This window comes from Muntiacus reevesi, chromosome 5 (genome assembly GCF_963930625.1).
Source record: "Muntiacus reevesi chromosome 5, mMunRee1.1, whole genome shotgun sequence".
NCBI lineage: Eukaryota > Metazoa > Chordata > Mammalia > Artiodactyla > Cervidae > Muntiacus > Muntiacus reevesi.
In genome coordinates, this window is record NC_089253.1 from 39,616,614 (window position 1) to 39,635,209 (window position 18,596).

General features: G+C 38.7%; 1 protein-coding gene across 1 annotated transcript in view; it reads left to right on the forward strand.

The window, feature by feature from the left end:
• The first annotated feature begins 582 nt into the window (after nt 1–582).
• The window catches only part of LOC136168827 (organic anion transporter 7-like), a 31,452-nt gene continuing 13,438 nt past the window's right edge, over nt 583–18,596 (forward strand). Inside the window, exons 1-5 of the mRNA XM_065936529.1 lie at nt 583–984; nt 2,420–2,523; nt 13,233–13,387; nt 13,490–13,658; nt 17,412–17,535. Coding sequence (XP_065792601.1) covers nt 583–984; nt 2,420–2,523; nt 13,233–13,387; nt 13,490–13,658; nt 17,412–17,535 — 954 coding nt within the window. The remainder of the gene's footprint in view (nt 985–2,419; nt 2,524–13,232; nt 13,388–13,489; nt 13,659–17,411; nt 17,536–18,596) is intronic.

Below are 18,596 nucleotides of genomic sequence, written 5' to 3' on the forward strand. Positions count from 1 at the left end.
TGATTTTCATTGATCTGATTTGAACTGAAGCAGTTACTGAAAGAGAAGGATTTCATCATATCACTTGTTTTAATTTAACTCAGGATTGTTTTCATTAACTTTTTTAATAAAAATTTAGTATTAACTGAGCAAAAATCTATTTTCACTTCTTTTCACACACAAAAAGTCAAAAAGCACTTAACTTTTGAGCCTCACATATTACACTTTGAAAAAGGACTGTGCATACAATATAAGGTTATTTTAGTTTATTTACTAGAGAATCTACAAATCAAAGTTCAATGCTACTTTGGATACTGCTGGGTAGAAGAATTTTTACAAAGTAAACATGTAACAGATGTGATCATCAACTACTAGAGTTACTCAGCAAATTATTGATCTCTAATAAATCGCTAATTACTTACCTGACCTTAAAACAACACGGAGAAACAGCTTCCACTATCCTGATGGAAGAGCAAGTTGAGGAGAAAGTGCGGCCAGGATCAACACACACTTAGTGTGACACTGCAGCTGGAAATATATTTTCCCTTGAACTTTTCTAGATAGTCATTTTGCCTCCTTTTGAGGATCACCAGCTCATCCTTGATGGCCTTTCAGGACCTTCTGGATCAAGTTGGAGGCCTGGGGAGATTCCAGATCCTTCAGATGGTTTTCTTTTGTATCTCTAGCCTCATAGTGTACCCTCACATCCTACTTGAGAACTTCACTGCAGCCATCCCTGGTCATCGCTGCTGGGTCCACATCTTGGACAATGACACTGACTCTGCTAATGACACTGGGACCCTCAGTCAAGATGCCCTCCTGAGAATCTCCATCCCACTGGACTCAAACCTGAGGCCAGAGAAGTGTCGTCGCTTCAGCCACCCCCAGTGGCAGTTCCTTCACCTGAATGGGACCTTCCCCAACATGACTGACCTGGACACAGAGCCCTGTGTGGATGGCTGGATGTATGACCGAAGTTCCTTTTCCTCCACCATCGTAACCGAGGTAAGAGGTCCCATTTACCTCTTGTGAGTACATGATCTGGGTGTTCAGGGGTAACAGAATAATGAACATGCTTCCAGCCTTTAGTCACTAGATAGGTGTTAGTCCTTCATCCTTTCAGGGAATCTTAATTGCCTCTCTACTAAATGCCAAGCACCTATATATTTAATGAGTCTAATGAGCTCCAAAATAGAAATGAACCCTTCTATTATACTACTGTTATTCTTGGGATGACCAAAGTCTAAACAAGTAATTTACGTAATGTGTTAAAAATGTTATACCAGGTCAGTAAAGCTCATCACTTGGTTGTATATTACAAATATTTAGTAAACTGATGAAAAACTCCATTCCCAGGCTATATTCCGGAGCAGTCATATTACATCTACTATAAAGTTCTAATCAGTAAAATGTTCAGTTCAGTTCAGTCACTCAGTCGTGTCCAACTCTTTGCGACCCCATGAATCACAGCACGCCAGGCTTCCCTGTCCATCACCAACTCCCAGAGATTACCCAAACTCATGCCCATCGAGTCGGTGATGCCATCTAGCCATCTCATCCTCTGTCTCCCCCTTCTCCTCCTGCCCCCAATCCCTCCCAGCATCAGGGTCTTTTCCAATGAGTCAACTCTTTGCATGAGGTGGCCAAAGTACTGGAGTGTCAGCTTCAGCATCAGTCCTTCCAATGAACACCCAGGACTGATCTCCTTTAGGATGGACTGGTTGGATCTCCTTGCAGTCCAAGGGACTCTCAAGAGTCTTCTCCAACACCACAGTTAAAAAGCATCAGTTCATGTTGTAAAGTGATTGGCCTCCAACTAATAAAATAATATTAAAAAAAAAAAAAAAAAAAGCATCAGTTCTTCGGTGCTCAGCTTTCTTCACAGTTCAACTCTCACATCCATACATGACCACTGGAAAATGTTACATCGCCTCAAATGATTCCACTCTGTGGCCAAGACTGAGAACTACTCAGTCTGATGCAAACTGAAGATTATTAAAACCAACAGATTTATGGTATACTTCCCTAAGGAAGTTATGTTTAAATGAGACCTGAATAATAAAAGGTCAACTAATGCAGAAAAAAGAAGCTGAAGAGGGTGATAAAGGCCCCAAATATTGAACTTTGCAAGTAATGTTAAGAAGTTTTGACCAGATTTCCACTGAGAGATTTTTTAAGTTTATTTTTAATCAGAGGGTAATTGCTTTAAAAAGTTCTGTTGGTTTCTGCCATACAACAATATGAATAAACCTTAAGTATACATATGCCCCTTCCTCTTGAATCTCCCTCCCACCCCCACATCCTACCCCTCTAGGTTGTCACAGAGCACTGGGTTGAGCTCCCCGTGTTATATAGCCGCTTCCCACTAGCTATTTTACCTATGGTAATGAGATTTTAAGCTGCTGTGAAGCTCTGCAGTGACGGTGTGCTTGTCTTTCAGTGGGACCTGGTATGTAAATCTCAGTCACTGATCTCAGTGGCTAAATTCCTAGTCATGAGTGGAATTCTAGTGGGAGGCATCATGTATGGCTCTTTATCAGACAGGTGAGTATCTCTCAATCATAGCTTTCTTTATTCTCAAGTACTTTCAGCTTATGAATTATTCTTTCATTAAGAAATATCTAGTTCAACTTAGTTTTATGAAGCATCAATCATAACAGTCTAGAAGTGTTTTATTTAACTTTTATTAATCATTGTGTTCATACAGTTAAATACTCAAAAATTACAACAAAAAAGAATACTTATTTCAATTACTTCAGTATTACAAATACTTCAGTATTCTTGCCTTGAGAACCCCATGAACAGCATGAAAAGGCAAAAAGATAGGACACTGAAAGATGAACTTCCCAGGTCGGTAGGTGCCCAATATGCTACTGGAGATCAGTGAAGAACTAACTCCAGGAAGAATGAAGACATGGAGCCAAAGCAAAAACAACACCCAACTGTGGATGTGACTGGTGAGAGAAGCAAGGTTCAATGCTGTAAAGAGCAATATTGCATAGGAACCTGGAATGTTAGGTCCATGAATCAAAGCAAACTGGAGGTGATCAGACAGGAGATGGCAAGAGTGAACATCAACATTTTAGGAATCAGCGAACTAAAATGGACTGGAATGGGTGAATTTAACTCACATGACCATTATGTCTGCTACTGTGGGCAAGAATCCCTTAGAAGAGTTGGAGCAGCCATCATAGTTAACAAAAGAGTCCAAAAAGCAGTACTTGGATGCAATCTCAAAAACAACAGAATGATACCTGTTCGTTTCCAAGGCAAACCATTCAATATCACAATAATCCAAGTCTATGCCTCAATCAGTAATGGTGAAGAAGCTGGAGCTGAGTAGTTCTAAGAAGACCTACAAGACCTTCTAGAACTAACACCCCAAAAAGATGTCCTTTTCATTATATGGGACTAGAATGCAAAAATGGGAAGTCAAGAAACACCTGGAGTAACAGGCAAATTTGGCCTTGGAGTACAGAATGAAGCAGGGCAAAGGCTAATAGAGTTTTGCCAAGAGAACCCACTGGTCATAGCAAACACCCTCTTACAACAGCACAAGAGAAAACTCTACACATGGACATCACCAGATGGCCAACACTGAAATCAGATAGATTATATTCTTTGCAACCAAAGATGGAGAAGCTCTATACAGTCAGCAAAAACAAGACTGGGAGCTGACTGTGGCTCAAATCATGAACTCCTTATTGCCAAATTCAGACTTAAATTGAAGAAAGTGGGGAAAACCACTAGACCATTCAGGTATGACCTAAGTCAAATCCCTTATGATTAAACAGTGGAAATGAGAAATAGATTTAAGGGACTATATCTGATAGACAGAGTGCCTGATGAACTATGGACAGAGGTTCATGACCTTGTACAGGAGACAGGGATCAAGACCATCCCCAAGAAAAAGAAAAAAAAGAAAAATGGCTATCTGAGGAGGCCTTATGAATAACTGTGAAAAGAAGAGAAGCAAAAAACAAAGGAGAAAAGGAAAGATATACCCATTTGAATGCAGAATTCCAAGGAATAGCAAGGAGAGGTAAGAAAGCCTTCCTCAGTGATCAGTGCAAAGAAATAGAAGAAAACAACAGAATGGGAAAGGCTAGAGTTCCCTTCAAGAAAATTAGAGATACCAAGGGAACATTTCATGCAAAGATGGGCACAATAAAGGACAGAAATGGTATGGACCTAACAGAAACAGAAGATATTAAGAAGGTGGCAAGAATACACAGAAGAACTGTACCAAAAAGATCTTCATGACCCAGATAATCACAATGGTGTGATTACTCTCACTCACCTAGAGCCAGACATCCTGGAATGTGAAGTCAAATGGGCCTTAGGAAGCATCACTACAAACAAAGCTAGTGGAGGTGATGGAATTCCAGTTGAGTTATTTCAAATCTTAAAAGGTGATGCTGTGAAAGTTCTGCACTCGATATGCCAGCAAATTTGGAAAACTCAGCAGTGGCCACAGGACCAGAAAAGGTCAGTTTTCCTTCCAATCCCAAAGAAAGGCAATGCCAAAGAATGCTCAAACTATTGCACAATTGCACTCATCTCACACACTAGCAAAGTAATGCTCCAACACCTCCAAGCCAGGCTTCAACAATACGTGAACCATGAACTTCCAGATGTTCAAGCTGGTTTTAGGAAAGGCAGAGGAACCAGAGATCAAATTGCCAACATCTGCTGGATCATTGAAAAAGCAAGGGAGTTCCAGAAAAATATATATTTCTGCTTTATTGACTATGCCAAAGCCTTTGACTGTGTGGATCACAGTAAACTGTGGAAAATTCTGAAAGAGATGGGAATACCAGACCACCTGACCTGCCTCTTGAGAAATCTGTATGCAGGTCAGGAAACAACAGTTAGAACCGGACATGGAACAACAAACTGGTTCCAAATAGGAAAAGGAGTACATCAAGGCTGTATATTGTCACCCTGCTTATTTAACTTATATGCGGAGTACATCATGAGAAATGCTGGGCTGGAGAAATCACAAGCTGGAATCAAGATTGCTGGGAGAAAAATCAATAACCTCAGATATGAAAATGGCACCACCATTATGGCAGAAAGTGAAGAAGAACTAAAGAGCCTCTTAATGCAAGTGAAAGAGGAGAGTGAAAAAGTTGGCTTAAAGCTCAACATTCAGAAAACTAAGATCATGGCATCTGGTCCCATCACTTCATGGCAAATAGATGGAGAAACAGTGGAAACAGTGGCTAACTTTATTTTGGGGAGCTCCAAAAGCACTGCAGATGGTGACTGCAACCTTGAAATTACAAGACGCTTACTCCTTGGAAGAAAAGTTATGACCAACTTAGACAGCATATTAAAAAGCAGAGACATTACTTTGCCAACAAAGATTTGTCTCATCAAGGCTATGGTTTTTCCAGTGGTCATGTATGGATGTGAGAGTTGGACTATAAAGAAAGCTGAGTGCCGAAGAACTGATGCTTTTGAAATGTGGTGTTGAAGACTTTTGAGAGTCCCTTGGACTGCAAGGAGATCCAACCAGTCCATTCTAAAGGAGATCAGTGTTGAGTGTTCATTGTAAGGACTGCTATTGAAGCTGAAACTCCAATACTTTGGCCACCTGATATGAAGAGCTGACTCATTTAAAAAGACCCTGATGCTAGGAAAGATTGAAGGAGGGAGGAGAAGGGGACAACAGAGGATGAGATGGTTGGATGGCATCACCGATTCAATGGACATGAGTTTGGGTAATCTCTGGGAGTTGGTGACGGACAGGGAGGCCTAGCATGCTGTGGCCCATAGGGTCACAAAGAGTCAGGCACGACTGAGCAACTGAACTGAACTGAACTGTATTACAATTACAATATTGTGGGACTTATGTAATCTCCCCAAGAATATAGATACATAAACGGAGAATTAATCTGTATGATAAGTGCCATTTTGTCAACACTAAGTTCTGCATACAAGATACAGAAGCAACATCTCCATCAGACCTGGAGGCGTTTCTGGACAGAATTTAGAGAGGGAATGCCGTAACACGTAATTTGGAAATTAACAGCTATCTATAGGAACAGAAAAAAGATATTCCATGACGTGGGATTCCACTTCTTTGCAGACATCAAATGGCTAAATGTGTTTTTAGCCTTGGCCATGAGCATTGTATTGATTTACTCCTATGCTCTGTTAGCTGAATGGTTATGGATGCTCAGAGAATGATCATCACATCATAGCTACCCATGTGTGATGTGTATAAATCCTATTAAACTAGACATATGGGTACACAGCAATGTGTCATTGGTGGCCTATTGAAAAAGTATGCCATAATTTTTATTTTGATTTTTGCAAAAGCAGTTCTCTAAAGATAACTTTGACAACCATACAGTTAATCCAATAACTGCTGTTTCAATATGTATAATCCTGTGATAGTGCTTCTGAAATAGACAATCATTGCCACCACTGAATTACGTCTCCCACAGACATATTGGAGAACTGAGGAGAGTCTTATCATCCATCTGCATAATGGTAACTGCTGCTCAGCTAAGAACTATGAAATTGGAATTAGTGAAGTGAAAGTCGCTCAGTCGTGTCCAACTCTTTGCGACCCCATGGACTATGCAGCCCATGGAATTCTCCAGGCCAGAATACTGGAGTGGGTAGCTTTTCCCTTCTCCAGAGGATCTTTCCAACCTAGGGATTGAACCCAGGTCTCCCAAATTGCAGGCAGATTCTTTACCAGCTGAGCCACAAGGGAAGTCCAAGAATACTGGAGTGGATAGTCTATCCCTTCTCCAGCAGATCTTCCCGACCCAGGAATCCAACAAGGGTCTCCTACATCACAGGCAGATTCCTTAGCAACTGAGCTATGAAGGAAGTCCCTACGAAATTGGAATGTATCATAATAAATGTAAATTAGAAAACAGCTCAGAATCAGAGTATTCACTTACAACAAACCTGTAACCCAGGCATCTGTGAAAATGCCATGAGAAAATGCAGAGATCAATATTCTCATTGAGTTATAATTGACAGATACAACTATATATATTTAAAGTGTACAACGTGATGTTTTGACATATGAATACATTATGAACTCCATTACCTGTATCTATTGAATTGGTCATACTATTTTTATCCTTCTTCTTGTTAACATGGTGTATCACATTAATGATTGTGTATGTTGAACCATTCTTGCATCCCAGGGATAAATCCCACTTCCCACTTTATCAGTTCAGTTCAGTTCAGTCACTCAGTCATGTCCATCTCTTTGTGACTCCATGCACTGCAGCAAACCAGGCTTACCTGTCCATCACCAACTCCTGGAGCTTGCTCAAACTCATGTCCATCGAGTCAGTGATGGCATCCAACAATTTTGTCTTCTGCATCCACTTTTCCTCCTGCCTTCAGTCTTTCCCAGCAGCAGGGTCTTTTCCAATGAGTCAGTTCTTCACATCAGGTGGCCAAAGTATTGGAGCTTCAGCTTCAGCATCAGTCCTCCCAGTGAATATTCAGGGCTGATTTCCTTTAAGATTGACGAGTTTGATCTCCTTGCAGTCCAAGGAACTCTCAAGACCATAGTTCAAAAGCATCAGTTCTTTGGTGTTCAGCTTTCTCTATGGTCCAACTCTCACATCCATACATGACTACTGGAAAAACCATAGCTTTGACTAGATGGACATTTATCAGCAAAGTAATGTTTCTGCTTTTTAATATGCTGTCTAGGTTTGGCATAGCTTTTCTTCCAAGGAGCAAGCATCTTTTAATTTCATGACTAATCACCACCTGCAGTGATTTTGGAGCTCAAGAAAATAAAGTCTGCCACTGCTTCCATTGTTTCCCCCATCTATTTGTCATGAAATAATGGGACCGGGTGCATGATCTTAGTTTTTTGAATGTTCAATTTTAAGCCAATTTTTCACTCTCCTCTTTCACTTTCATCAAGAGGCTCTTTAGTTTCTCCCACTTTATCAGGGTGTATGATTCTTTAAGTGTACCATTAAATTGAGCTTGCCAATATTTTCTTGCTTCATGGTTGGTTCTTAGTAGGCTGTATGTTTCTGGAATTTATCTATTCCTTAAAGGCCATCCAATTTGTTAGCATATAATTACTTGTAGTAATTGCTTATGAGCCTTTGTATTTCTGTGTTATCAGTTTTAATGTCTCCTCTCATTTCTAATTTTATTCATTTGAGTCTTCTCAATATAGAAGTCTATAGTTTTTTGTCAGTCTAGCTAATAGTTTGTCAATTTTGTTAATTTTTAAAAAAAAAACTCTGCTTTATTGATATGTTCTATTTTCTAATCTCTATTTTATTTATCTCTGCTCTGATCTTTGTCATTTTCTTCCTCTGCTAGCTTTAGGTTTAGTTTTCTAGTTCCTTGAGGTGTAAAGTTGGGGTGCTAAATTAAGTTCTTTTTTTTAACATAGGAATTTATTGTTATAAACTGTGTTAAAAATTGTTTTAAAATGCCTTTGCTGCATTCCATGACTTTTTTTATGTTGTACTTCCATTTTCCTTGGTATCATATTTTCATTTCTCTTTTGATTTCTTCTTTGAGCCATTGATTGTCCTGGAGAGTGCTGTTTAATTTCATCATGTTTGCAAATTTTCAGTTTCTCTTTGTTATTAATTTCAAATTTTATAATAAATAACTTCCAATTTCCAAAGTGGTTGGAAAATATACTCGATATGATTTTATTGTTGTTCAGTTGCTAAGTCATGTCCAACTCTGAGACCCCATGGACTGTAGCACACCAGGCTTCCCTGTCCTTCACTTTTCCAGATATGGTTTCAATCCTCTTAAATTCGTTAAAGCTTATTTCATGACCCAACTTTTGACCTATCTTCTCTGTGCACTTGAAAAGTATGTATATTCTGCAATTGTTACATGGGATGTTCTATATAGTCTACTAGGTTCCTTTAATCTAAAGTGTAGTTCATATTTTCTATTTCTTCCTGGTTTATTTTTAGGAGACTACTCCTGTCTAAGAATTTATCCATTTCTTCCAAGTTGTCCATTTTATTGGCAAGTAGTTGCTTGTAGTATTCTTTTATGATCTTTTGTATTTTTGTGGTGTCCTTGTAACTTCTTTTTCATTTCTAATTTTATTGATTTGAGTCCTCTCTCCTTTTTCTTTGATGAGTCCAGTGAAAGGCTTATCAATTTTGCTTATCTTTTTGAACCAGCTCTTGGTTTTATCTTTGCTATTGTTTTCTTCAATTCTGTTTTATTTATTTCTCCTCTGATCTTTATGATTTTTTCCTTCTACTATCTTTGTATTTTGTTTGTTCTTCTTTCTCTAGTTGCTTTAGGTGTAAGTTTAGGTTGTTAATTTGTGATTTTTCTTGCTTACTTAAGCAAGATTGTATTGCTATAAACTTCTCTCTTAGAACTGATTTTTCCATAGGATTTGGATTGTGATGTTTGTTTTCAAATGACATGATGCTATACATATCATGATTTGATGTTTGTTTGCAGATGACATGATTTCTATACGTAGAAAATCCTAAAGATGCTGCAATAAAACTACTAGAGCTCAGCAATGAATTCAGTAAAGTTGCAGGATACAAAATTAATACACAGAAATCTGTTGCACTTCTATATTCTAACAACAAAAGAACAGAAAAAGAACAGAATTGAAGACCTATACTCTGAAAACTATAAGACCCTTATGAAAGAAATTGAATATGATACAAATAGATGAAAATATATACTATGTTCTGGGATTGGAAGAATCAATATTGTCAAAAATGACTATACTAGCTAAGGCAATCTACAGATTTAATGCAACCCCTATCAAATTATCAATGGCATTTCTCACAAACTAGAACAAAAATATCTTAAAATGAGTGTGGAAACACAGAAGATCCCAAACAACCAAAGTAATCTTGAGAAAGAAAAATGGAACTGGAGGAATCAGCTGTGGTCATCAAAACAGTATGTTACTAGTACCAGTAGATAGATAAATAGATCAATATGGAGCAGGATAGAAAGTCCAGAAATAAACCCACACACTTAGGTTCAATTAATTTACAACAAAGAAGGCAAGACTATACAATAGAGGAAAGACATAAATGGTGCTTGGAAAGCTGCACAGCTCCATGTTTTTTAAAAATGACATTAGAATGTTTTTTAATACCATACACAAAATATAAAATCAAAACGGATTAAAGACCTAAATGTAAGACTGAAAACTATAAAACTCTTAGAGGAAAACATATGCAGAACACTCTTTGACATAAATCACAGCAATATCTTTTTTGAGCCATATCCTAGAGTAATGGAAATAAAAGCAAAAGTAACCAAATGAGACCTAGTCAAACTTAAAAGCTTTCGCACAGCAAAGGAAACCATAGACAACATAAAAAGACAACCTTTGGGATGGGAGAAAATATTTGCAACAGATGCAACCAACAAGAGATTAGTCTACAAAGTTTACAAACAGCTCATGTGCTCAATATCAAAGAAGCAAGCAATCAAACAATGGGCAGAAGACCTAAATAGACATTCCTCCAAAAAGACATACAGAGGATCAGGAGGCACATGAAAAGATACTCAACATCGCTAATTATTAGAGAAATGCAAGTCAAAACTAAAATAAGATATCGCCTCACACTGGTCAGAATGTATAGTCTTAGTCAATCAGTCGTGTCTGACTCTTTGCGACCCCATGGATTGTAACCTGCCATGTTCCTCTGTCCATGGGATTCTCCAGGCAAGCATACTGGAGTGGCTTGCCATTCCCTTCTCCAGAGGCCTTCCCAACCCAGGTCTCCTGCATTGCAGGTAGATTATAGTCAAAAGAGCCATCATCAAAAAATCTACAAACAATAAATGCTGGAGGAGCTGTAGAGAAAAGAAAACCCTCCTACACTGTTGGTAGGAATGTAAATTGGTATAGCCACTATGGAGAATAGTGAGGAAGTTTCTTTAAGAATTAAAAATATAGCTATAATAGGATCTAACAATCTCACTCCTGGGCATACATCTGGAGAAAAACACTGTTCAAAAGGGTACATGCTCCCCTGTGTTCATAGAGTACTATTTACAATAGCCAAGACATGGAAACAACTTAAATGTCCATCAACTGATGAATGAATAAAGATGTAATTCATATATACAATGGAATATTACTCAGCAATTAAAAAGAATGATAATGCCATTTGTAGCAATGTTGATGGACCTGGAGATTATCATATTAAGTGCAGTTAGTCATACAGAGAAAGACAAATATATGATATTGCTAATATGCAGAATCTTAAAAAAATTATACAAATGAACTTATTCACAAAACACTGACCTAGAGAATGAACTTATGGTTACCAGTGGGGAAGGGTGGGAGGGAGAGATAGACTGGGAGAAAAAATATATAGTTCAAATCATTATTTCCTATTGATTTGCCATTTCCATTTTCCACTGTTGAAAGTGGTATTGAAGTCCCCTGCTATTATTGCACTACTGTCTATTTCTGCCTTCGGATTGTTAATATTTGCTCAGTATTTTATTTAGCCCTTCTCTTAATTTGTCTTTCTCTTTCTCTTCTTCTTCTGGGACTTCCATAATGAAAATAGTGTTTTATTTGTTGGTGTTCATAATCAAGCATTCTGTACTCTCTTTAATATTTTTTCTTTGTTCTTCTCTGACTGGAAAATTTCAAATGACTTGTCCTTGAGTTCATAGATTTTTCCTCCATTTTATACATCTTTTGTTGGTGCTCTGTATATTGTTTCACTTATTATATTCTTCAGCTTTAGTATTTGGTTCATTTTTATCATTTTTAGCTCTCTGTTCAACTTCTCATTTTGTTCATGTATTATTTTCTTAATGTCATTGAATTGCCAACCTGCATTCTCTTGTAGCTCATTGAGTTTCCTTAAGACAGTTTCCTTGAATTCTTCATGAAGCAGTTCAAAGACATCCATTTATTAGAGGTCAGTTGCTGGAAAACTATTCTGTTTCTTTGTTGGTGTCATATTTCCTTGATCTTTTATGTTTCTTGTAGTGTTGCATTGATATATGCACATTTCATGGAACAATTACCTCTTCCAAACTTTGTAGACTAGATTTGTTGGAGAAAGACCTTCACTTGTGGGGGAATGAGCAGGTACCAGCTGGGTGGGGTGTGCCAACTCCAGCTGTGAGGAAGGTCCAGTAGTGTAGTCTCCATACAGCTCCACCAAGTGAGGGCTGCGTTGGTAGCAGCCCTCTAATATTATTGGTGCAAGCGCTGTTTGGGGTATGGATGCCTACCACATCTTTCCTCAGAGTGTGCTGGTCATTTTGCCCTTGATAGGAGGTGTAATTGATGTTGCAAGGTTCATAGCCTGCACTGAATGTTGGGTAGATCCGCCTCTTTGCTCCATGACTGTCATAGCCCTGTCAGGGGTGGGATCTAATCCCCAGTTGTTGGAATAGAAGCCCTAAGGGTCAGATTCCATAAGGTTCCATTGCCTTTAATTGCAAGCTTTGTGCCAAAGGAAGTGAGTGCTATAGCAAGTGGAGTCCCTGTGATCACAGTGAACGTATGTACCTCTCATGCAGGCATTCACAGTTCTGCCCAGTAGCAGCCCAAATTTTCATCCCTTCTCTGTTGTGTTCATCCTAATGTAGCACTATAGTGGCTCTGGGAGCTGGGGTGCTGCAGCTGCAGGAATCAAGGTGGCTGCCCTGCTGCCTGGGACTTGGGGGGCTGCCTCTTTAAATCCCTCTTTTGAAATATTTGCTTCTGTGTTTCTTCCTTCTCCATCTTATCAAACTCCTCTCAGAATTTTCTAAGTCCCTCTGCTTCTGTCATGACTGTCTTCTTTATTGTTTTAGAAGGAAACCTGTTGCCCAAAGCCAACAAACCCAAAGTCAGCAAGGAGGGTCTCATATGCCACTGTGATGGATTTATTCCACAGGTGTTGCTTTCAAATAAGTTCTGTTGTAAACTGTGTGGGCCTAGATTGGCAAGTACAGCTTAGATTCCCTGAGTGTAGGTTTTATACAGAATCCTTATGCTAAAGGCATGTGTTAGTAGAAGGGACAGTTCTGATATTTTAAAATTCCAAAATATTGCAACCTTCCTATATGGTTTGAATTGGTGTCAACCCAATACTAGTAACAGAATGTGAGAAGAGGCTTTGATACATTCAGTTTCTGTTTACATAGGGGAAGTTTGCTTCTCAGATCTGCCATTTATTATTGATTCGCTAAGGATTCATAGTGCTTTCTTTTTGCTAGTTTTTACAAGAGGTTGTTATCATTCCTATAGCCTAATTTGGTGCTTTCTTTCTCAGGTTTGGGAGGAAGCTTATAATCAGGTTGTGTTTCCTCCAGCTTGCCATTGTTGACACCTTTACAGTCATTGCCCCCAACTTCCTCATTTACTGCTTACTACGTTTCTTGGCTGGAATGTCTGCTACGTGCCTCCTGACAAATAATGTTTTGCTCAGTAAGTCAATGCTTTGTATCTTCAGGGTTTTCCAAGTCTTAACTCTGACCTTGAGATTCCATGTTTATTTGAATTAAAAACTCCACTTGTATTTTCTTTCAGCACTGGAATGGACAGAACCCCGATTCCAAGCCATGGCAACTACACTGTTGATGGCTGCCACTAGTCTGGGACAGACAATCTTGGGAGGCCTGGCTTTTGCCATTCGAGACTGGCACACTCTCCAGCTAGTGATGTCTGCACCAGTCTTTGTTTTCTTTCTGGCCTCAAGGTATGAGCCTTCTTTACTCCTTTGTCTTGTGAGAGTCTGGGGTGAGAATGTACATGGAATCACATACAAGAATTCTGTTTGGTCCTGGTCTACACCTAAGTATTGAAGAGGGAAATGGCAACCCACTCCAGTATTCTTGCCTGGAAAACTCCATGGACAAAAGCCTAGTAGGCTACAGTCCATGGGGTCGGAAAGGGTCGGACATGATTGGGTGACTTTCACTTCACTTCATACCTGAATATGTACTCTTCTTTTATGCGCCCCATGTACAATTCGAGATGCAAAACAGGCAGACTTGCCAGATGAAATTAAGGCCATTCAATGAAATTTGAATTTAAGATAACCAGCTAATATTTTTGTGAAATTATATCCCAAATATTGTAAGGTACATAATTATACTGCAACTTGTTCGTGATTTATACGAAATTTCTAGCTGGGTTCTGTATTTTTGTTTGCTACTGAATAAAACAAAAGAAATCCCATTATATTAAAATTTCAAACAAGCAACAGATAATTTTTTATCTAAAATATTGCATGGGGCATAGTTCTAATAAAAAATTTACCTTTTTTACTTGAAGTTCAAATTTAATTAGGCACACTATTTTTACATGCACACATGTAAATCTATGGCTGATTCATGTCAATGTATGGCAAAAACCACTACAATATTGTAAAGTAATTAGCCTCCAACTAATAAAAATAAATGAAAAAAAAAAAACTAATAACTCCTCGGAAAAAAATAAAAAATAAATAAAATATTGCATGGGGCATAGTTCTAATAAAAAGTTTACCTTTTTTACTTGAAGTTCAAATTTAATTAGGCACACTATTTTTACATGCTAAAACCAGCAACCCTAAAGACAGAGGATAGCAAAGAATCTTCTTCTGGGAATTCTGAGTCTTTTGCAGTCTTTCCTTCCTTACTAATGAGACTTAACAAGTATGATGCAAACAGAATTGCTACAAAAATATTATCCCTGTGGAGTAAAACATCTGAAGGTGAGCTAGCCTCCATTACAATCTGTGATTATAGGTATCGCTTTGTAAAAAAATTATGTGATACAGAAGATATGGACATTTTTCATTTTTTTAACTGATATTAGAGAGAGGAATGGGAAGCAAATTCACCTCCACAACTATGTAAAGGAAAAGCAGCATGGTTCCTCTAGTTTAAATTAAGTCAGATTGGATCAGTTCAGTTCAGTTCAGTTCAGCCACTCAGTCATGTCTGACTTTTCACAACCCCACAGACCACAGCACACCAGGCCTCCCTGTCCATCACCAACTCCCAGAGTTTACTCAAACTCATGTCCATTGAGCTGGTGATGCCATCCAACCATCTCAACCTCTGTCGTCCCCTTCTCCTCCTGCCATCAATCTTTCCCAGCATCAGGGTCTTTTTAAATGAGTCAGCTCTTCATATCAGGTGGCCAAAGTATTGGAGTTTCAGCTTCAACAGTAGTCCCTCCATTGAACACTCAGGACTGATCTCCTTTAGGATGGACTGGTTGGATCTCCTTGCAGTCCAAGGGACTCTCAAGAGTCTTCTCCAACACCACAGTTCAAAAGCATCAATTCTTCAGCACTCAGCTTTCTTTATAGTCCAACTCTCACATCCATACATGACCACTGGAAAAACCATAGCCTTGACGAGACAAATCTTTGTTGGCAAAGTAATGTCTCTGCTTTTTAATATGCTGTCTAGGTTGGTCATAGCTTTCCTTCCAAGGAGTAAGTGTCTTTTAAGTCATTTCAAGGCTGCAGTCACAATCTGCAGTGATTTTGCAGCTCCCAAAAATAAAGTCAGTCACTGTTTCTGCTGTTTCCCCATCTATTTGCCATGAAGTGATGGGACCAGATGCCATGATCTTAGTTTTCTGAATGTTGAGCTTTAAGCCAACTTTTTCACTCTCCTCTTTTCATCAAGAGGCTCTTTAGTTCTTCACTTTCTGCCATAACAGTGATGTCATCTGCATATCTGAGGTTATTGACCTTTCTCCCAGCAATCTTGATTCCAGCTTGTGCTTCCTCCAGCCCAGCGTTTCTCATGACGTACTCTGCAAATAAATAAGCAGGATGACAATATACAGCCTTGACTTACTCCTTTTCCTATTTGGAACCAGTTTGTTGTTCCATGTCCAGTTCTAACTGTTGCTTCCTGACCTGCATACAGATTTCTCAAGAGGCAGGTCAGGTGGTCTGGTATTCCCATCTCTTTCAGAATTTTCAACAATTTGTGGTGATCCACACAGTCAAAGGCTTTGGCATAGTCAATAAAGCAGAAATATATATTTTTCTGGAACTCCCTTGCTTTTTCAATGATCCAGCAGATGTTGGCAATTTGATCTCTGGTTCCTCTGCCTTTTCTAAAACCAGCTTGAACATCTGGAAGTTCATGGTTCACATATTGCTGAAACCTGGCTTGGAGAATTTTAAGCATTACTTTACTAGCGTGTGAGATGAGTGCAATTGTGCAGTAGTTTGAACATTCTTTAGCATTGCCTTTCTTTGGGATTGGAATGAAAACTGATCTTTTCTGGTCCTATGGCCACTGCTGAGTTTTCCAAATTTACTGGCTTATTGAGTACAGCACTTTCACAGCATCATCTTTTAGGATTTGAAATAGCTCAGATTGGATGGTTTTTTACCAGTTGTTCTATGCAAACTCTGAGAGTCCCTTGGACAGCAAGGAGATCAAACCAGTCAACTTAAAGAAAATCAACCCTGAACACTCATTGGAAGGACTGATGCTGAAACTGAAACTCCAATACTTTGGCAATCTGATGCAAACAGCTGACTCATTGGAAAAGCCCCTGATACTGGGAAAGATTGAAGACAGAAGAAGAGGATTACAGAGGATGAGATGGTTGGATGGCATCACCAATGCAATGAACATGAATTTGGGCAAAGTCCAGGAAATGGAGGAGGACAGGGAGGCCTGGTGTGCTGCAGTCCATGGGGTCACAAACAGGCAAACACAGCTTGGCAACTGAACAGCATGCACAACTTTGCCCTTCTCTTTAAAAAGACTCAGGAATGGCAATTACACCCCTCCCCCTAAGAAGGCTGTTCAGAAGAAGATCATTGTCTGAAAATGACTCTCCCTCAGAGAAATGATTACAGATATATTAATAATATAGTGAGGTGAGTTCATTTAGACTGGAGGATGTAGTCTCTGTCAGGCTCATCCATTATGTCACTACATCTTCATGACAGTTCTACAGAGTATATGGGACTGCCTCCTTGTTACACAGATGATAAAATCAAGGCAGCTATAAGTAACTCACTTATATAGCCAGATTCCATCATAACTTGTAGGAGCAGGAGTGATTCCAAACTGTGTGAGCCTTTGGCATACATAAATCACTTAAGGGTCCTTATTTTAGAAAAATGACACATTATGAAGAGACATTTTTTGTGCCCTTGCAAGAACCTTGACAAAGGCCTGTACAAGTAAGGATCCCTCATGTTTCAGCTTTATGAGCTCCCTGGTAAATTTGCTTCTGGTTGAGAAGGGAGTCAATATGACTCCAGCCTGCAATCTCAATAGTGAAGGTAAACCACACAGAGAGGTCATCTCATTTTCCCCTAGTTATGGTACAAGAGAATGTAAGTTTATAAATTTTGTTATAATCCAACAAGTGGTAGGCAACAGACTGGAGGGGAAAGGCATCTCTGGACAAAGGCTATGTGCAAAATGGACAAGTGAGAGATGACTACACTTTTGTCCTACTCTTTTTTTTTTTTTTTTAGGTGGCTGATAGAATCTGCTCGGTGGCTGATTATTATAGACAAACCCCAAAGGGGCTTAAAGGAACTTCAAAAAGCGGCACACAGAAATGGAAGGAAGAATGCTGGAGATACCCTAACCATGGAGGTGAGGAGGCTGGGAGTTGGTTACAGAATGCAAGAAAAACATATGCTAATCTTTATATTATCTGTATGTCATATATATCATTCATATCCATAAGAGGAAGGGAAAGTAAGATCACAATGGTGGTTATGAGGCTTCTTACCTCACTGTCCGGTTTCTCAATGAGTATCAACATTGTTTGTGTTGGCCTTGGCACAGAACATGTTGCTGCTAAAAGTAGACACAGATATTTTACTTAACAGAGGAAAAGAGTACTAATTATTAACAACTGGAAAGACTGAGCATTGGTCACACATTAACTTGGTAAGGGAAAGTAATCAAAGTTAATTTACTCTTTACAGTTCAATGTTCTGATAGCCTTTTTTCAGGGCAACAAGACCAGAAGGAAAGGTTCGTGACTGTGCAGAATAGAGCATATGGAGCTTCATATTTCTGTTTTAGCTCACAAATACTTTGATCCATGATATCTACTTAATGCCTACCTATGGCAAGTTTGGTTCTATTCCTGGAAATATGACAGTGAACATAGCAATACAAATCTCTGTTTTGTGAAAGTGACAGTCAACTTACCACAAGTCCCAAGGGTAAAACTGACTAGGTATGCCTCAAAGAAGTGATTTTCTTTTTTATTTTCCTTCCTAGCTAAGTAAAACATTGTAGACCATTAAGTGACTCATTCATCATATCATGCACATACATAAAATACTTATCAAAAGATTAGTGTGTGAGACATGTTACTTGGTCATGAATAACAGAATAAGCCAGGATCCCAGCCTTCAAGAATCTTTCATATAGATATGAGGGGGAAAGTAACAGATATTTTTTAATCTAAATGTTTGCAATGATAAGGGATAGAAAGATTTCTATTGAAGACCCTGAAAAAAGAGTCTACCTTCATTTTATTGGAAAAAAATTAATAATTAGCTGGCTCAAGAAGAGAAATGCAACATTTCTGGAAGCATATTCAATGACATATCTAATGAAAATTTTTATACTCCCAAAAGAAAGCAGAGGCTCTTTATAAAAGATATTTGTGGAACTGGAGGAATCAACCTGTCTGACTT